The sequence below is a fragment of the Corvus brachyrhynchos genome, unplaced genomic scaffold (assembly GCF_000691975.1).
Source record: "Corvus brachyrhynchos isolate BGI_N302 unplaced genomic scaffold, ASM69197v1 scaffold10, whole genome shotgun sequence".
Lineage (NCBI taxonomy): Eukaryota > Metazoa > Chordata > Aves > Passeriformes > Corvidae > Corvus > Corvus brachyrhynchos.
Window position 1 is genome coordinate 2,537,530 of NW_008236180.1, and position 4,760 is coordinate 2,542,289.

Sequence of the window (4,760 nt, forward strand, 5' to 3'; positions counted from 1 at the left end):
ATCCCCGGCCCCTGCCCCACAGCAGAGCCGTGGGCCCGCCGGTCCTGCCTTTGCTCGTCCCACGCAGCCCGGCAGCGCTGGGCGGCATGGGGGGCCGGGGCCGGGACGGGGTGCCCTATCCGGGTGCAAGCACCGGGCCCTGCTCCAGCACAGGCAGCGCTTCCACAGCGCCTCAGACAGGTGACTGAGCTCTGCCGTGGTGGTCTCACACCAGCAGCCCTCCCTTTCCCACCCCTGGCTTCTCCAGCACTCAGGGAGACTGGGCTCTGTGCTGGAGTCTTCCTGTCAGCAGTGACACTGCTGTGGCCAGGGGATGCACCAGGTTCTGCCAGTGCTCAGCAGGCGAGCAGCCACTGAGCAGCTGGGCTCCATTGCAGCACCTGGGCAGGAAGCAGGATGGGGTTCTGTTGCATGTCCCCATGCGGGCAGCCAAGCCTTGCTCCACCAGAGCAGCCCTGTGCAGGTGATCAGACCAGGAGTTGTGGTGGTATTCCCATGGGGTGGTTGTGCCATGGTCCACTGCAGCATCACGTCATTTGCAGGCAGGCCAGATGCCAGATTTCCTCCCCAGCTGGAGAGGGGACAGAGGAGATGGTGCTGTCCTCAGTCTGTGCTCCTGTTGGAGGCAGTGCCCTGTGCCTTCACAGCATCTCCTGCTCTGAGATGCGGCTCTCCTTGCCATCTTCCTGGGCCACAGGCTGGCACCTGAGTAGGGTCTCCTGCACAGGCAAGACATTCTCATCCTGCTCCGTGGGCTGCGGGGTATCTGGGTTCTCTCCGGGCTCCCCAGCCTCTATCTGCACAGGGGCAGGGGTCAGGGGCAAGCAGCTACATCCCCCCACTCAGCACCCATGTCTTTCCACAGGTTCCTGCTACACTCCTGTGTAGGCCAGAGTATGGGTCCCTCCCAAATGCTCAGCACTTGCCAGCAGCACCCTTGGGTTGCCCCAGCCCTTGTCCTGCCCCAACCAGGCAGCCTAGTTCAGCCCCCACCCCTCCTGCATTGCAAAGCCACAGCCCCTGCTCTGCTGCTGGCACATCCCCAGCTGTGCCCTGGAGGGATCCCAACCCACCCAACCCACTGCTGGAGGGGGCTCTCGTAGACTCACCTTGTTTGGCACCCGTCGCCTGGAATCTGGATGGAAAGAGGGACAGAGAAGGCAATGTTCAGGGGCAAGTGCTCCTGCCCTGCAGGGAGCTTCCTGGGGTCAGAACCAGGGCTGGTGCTGCTGCACAGGTCCTGCAGCTCACATTATGCCTGCTGCTGCTGACAGGTTGGGGCTAACAGTGGGAGCTAGAATGGACTCGTGGGGCACCAGCACTCTCCCCCAAGAGCTGACCCAGCTTGGGCTTGCAGCAGTGCCAACACACCTGCTCCCAAAGACAGAGCAGGGCTCAGTGAACCCTTTCCTGGTGATGTCCCCAGAGGGGCTTCCCCACTTCCAGCAGAGCTGCTGCTGTCCTCCCTGGCTCAGCCCCTCAGGCCTTTACGGCCCCTCTGGCCAAGGTTCTCCCTCCCTCAGCCAAGTCAGCACTTCCTGCGCTTTAGCCCCTCACCTGTGTGGACCAGGCAGTAGATGCAGACACCCAGGAGGCACGTGAAGACTGCAGCCGTGATGGGGATCAGCACTGACAGCGAGGAGCGCCTGCTCGACTCTGTGGGAGAAGATGGGGTCAGTGAGGCACCCACGGGACACCCAGCACAACACAGAGTGCTCTGTTCCAGCCCCACAGGGATCCCTCATAGAGACGGAGGGACACGAAGGCATCACACGGGCCACGCACTCAGACCTTCCTCTCCCAAAGACACCACGGACCAGGCCAGCTTTTCTGAGTGCTGCAGGAGCTGGAGCCCTGGGGGGTCTCTGCTTTGCACCGGATCAGCCCTGGGCACCAGGCACTTACCGCAGATCACATCCGAGGAGTTCGTCCCTTTCACCTTCACCACCAGCCCCTTTTCCTCACAACTGCAGGGAAGAACAAGACCATGTAACCACAGCAGTAACCCGAGTTCAGGGAATAGTTGGGGCTGGGCAGGCACCCAAGCTGCCCCAAAACACATCCTGCTCTGAGCCCGCTGAGCTCCAGCAGGGTGAGCAGGGGGACCCCCACTGACACAGAATGATGCAGACAGCAGGAACACAGCAGGGTACCAACCCAGGAGCTTGGCCTGAAGTTGCTGAAACTGCTGAGGATGGGAACAAGTTTAGGGACAAGGCACAGGAGGGAGCAGACCTGCCCAGTCAGGGAAGCCCCCAGGGCTTGAGCACTGTAGCTATGACAGAAAAGCTCAGATAGGCTACAAGTGGCTCTGTGGGGAAGTAATTTCTGGGCACGGATAAAAGCAAAGTGAAATCCAATGGCTGGCAGCTGAAGCAAGACTAATTCAGCTTGGAAATAAGGCTCATGTTTCTACCAGGAACTGCAATTAACCCTCAAGCAGCTTTCTAAAGACAGGGATGACCTGCCAGTTCATGGCATCCTCAAAGCAAAACTCCCCATGGAGAGGGCTTATGCTTTGGCTGATGACTACAGCTACAGAGAGCACTGGGAGGGAGAACCTGAACAGGGCATGGGGCATCCCCATAGATCCTGATCCCTTGCTTCCAGCATGGATGACAACATGGACACCCCTGAAGGGACAAGCAGTCTGTGCTCAAACTGAGGGACAGACACAAGTGCCTGGATGTCTGCCTCGACCTCAGACAATGCTGCCCTGGACCTCACCATGCTCCTAGCCCTGTTTCTCTCACTCTGGCCCTACGCCAGCCAGATGCTGTATACCTCAGAGGCCAGCCCGGCTGTCCAGTCCCCAAGGCCACCAAGGAAACTGGCAGCAGAGGATGTGCTCACTGGGGCTGGCGGAAGGACGCGTACTCAGACAATACCTTGTCCAGGGATAGCACGGCTCGGTTTTAGAAGAGACGTTGGAGAAGGTGCCTTCTGCACAGGGTTCACAGGGGGATGACATCCGGTTCATGGCCTTGGCTGAAGAGGAGCAGAGGTGACAGGAAGGTCAGTAGAGGCTGTGGGGCATGAGGGCCTGAGGGGGCAAGGGGCTGCAGAGGAAAGGTGTGCAGCACACCCTGTGGCAACAGCACGGCTCTCCCAAAGCCCTGCCAGGGGGCACCATGCCACGGGGAGCCCCCATGCCCTGAGGTTGGTGCTGACAGGGCATCAGTCCTGTTGAGTGGGAACACCTTGTCAGACTTACCTGCCACGAAGCCAGAGCCAAGCTGGCAAGGCTGGTTCTCCACACAGGTCTGGCAGCTGATGTCAGAGCAGTGCATGCCGGCCCGGCACTGGCACACCGTGTTGTGTGTTGCATTTCCTTGCATCTTTACAATGAGGCCAGCATCTGGGCAGAGGGAACATGGGCGAGCTGAGACACTGGGCAGGGAAGCCAGTCCCCCCCCCAGTCCCCACAGGTTGGGGTCAGCGGGCACAGGGAGCACTTACTGCCTTCACAGGTATCATGAGGAGCACAGTGCTTCTCCTTGGTCCAGCTCGGCTGATAGTGCCCGCTCCCACAGGGGGCACAGACAGAGTCTTCTGTTTTATTGCACTCAGAGACCAGCTTTTTCCCTGCAATAGAGGCTGGTGAGGAAGGGGCAAGGGGGCTTTCCCTCTCTCCAGACAGCACCTCTGCCAGCAGGACAGGGGAATGCTGGCAGCTGTAGATGCCAGGATTGCTGCAGCATTCTGCATGGTATCCAAGGCTGAAGGAGCCAGCTTGCCTGATGACTACAAACATTGCAAGGGAGGGAGGGCTGTGGGGCCACTCCAGCACTTCAGGGACTGGGAGATGACCTGACAGTGACAGCAGGAGGTGGCAAACACCATCACAATTTGCTACTGCCAGTGTCAGCACTCTCCCTGCAAAGCTGCCTTTGCCATGGGATCCTGCAGCTGCAAGAGCACAAACAGTCCCAAGAGAGCTGTGGCACATTTGGTGAGGTCCAGGGGGTGTCCTAGAGCACCCACAAGGTCCCAGTTGCTCTGAGATGACACAGGGAGGTGAAGCTGTCAGCATTGCTGTCAATGGGGTGGAGGGGCTCAGTCACACCGAGCAGAGCTTGCCCCGCTGTGGCCAGGCAGTAGGTCCTGGCACAGCCCAGCTATGAGGCCCCCAGGAAAGGGTTTCCATACCTGGCTGACACCGGTTGCAGCATCTGCCCTTGTACATATACTGCTTATCAAAGCATGTTAAGGCATCACCAGGCTCCCAGCACTGGAAGAAATAAGACCTGTCAATTCATATCCAACGGTCCCACACCACCACGCTTCCACAGACGCATGCTAGCCTGCACCCTGAGGTGAGGGCTTCCTCACACCACTATTCCCACACCTCCACTAACCACAGACCACAGCAGCCACCCACGCTGCCTGATGCCATCACTGCTGTCTTTGAAGTGGGGTGGCAGTGATTCTGGTAGAGTTGCTCCACATTTCCCCAGATTTCCTACCATAAGGTGATTGCACATCACCCTGTGCCCCTGCCAACAGTACTGCAGCCTCACACAGAGGGAGCAGCGTTCACCACGCTTTCACGCCCAGAGCACTGGCAGCCCCTTCCCAAGGCTGACACATCATCCCTGAGGCACAGGAAAGCCCCAGCCAAGCGCATTACCTATGCAAGCTTTGCCAGAGCCTGTCCTTGCTCCTCCTGGCAGAGGACTAGCTGCACAGGGAAGGGTAAAAAGGAGGCAGGGAATGAGCTCTCGGGCCAGACAGGATGCAGGAGGGCACCCGGAGCACCT

General features: G+C 59.3%; 1 protein-coding gene across 1 annotated transcript in view; it reads right to left on the reverse strand.

Annotated features, from left to right (window-relative positions):
* Positions 1 to 6: 6 nt before the first annotated feature.
* The window catches only part of CD40 (CD40 molecule), a gene marked incomplete at its 5' end in the record, with an annotated part of 7,066 nt that continues 2,312 nt past the window's right edge, over positions 7 to 4,760 (reverse strand). Inside the window, 8 exons of the mRNA XM_017735523.1 lie at positions 7 to 797; positions 1,110 to 1,135; positions 1,558 to 1,656; positions 1,906 to 1,967; positions 2,889 to 2,988; positions 3,215 to 3,358; positions 3,460 to 3,585; positions 4,150 to 4,231. Of these exons, the coding sequence (XP_017591012.1) occupies positions 642 to 797; positions 1,110 to 1,135; positions 1,558 to 1,656; positions 1,906 to 1,967; positions 2,889 to 2,988; positions 3,215 to 3,358; positions 3,460 to 3,585; positions 4,150 to 4,231 (795 nt within the window). The remainder of the gene's footprint in view (positions 798 to 1,109; positions 1,136 to 1,557; positions 1,657 to 1,905; positions 1,968 to 2,888; positions 2,989 to 3,214; positions 3,359 to 3,459; positions 3,586 to 4,149; positions 4,232 to 4,760) is intronic.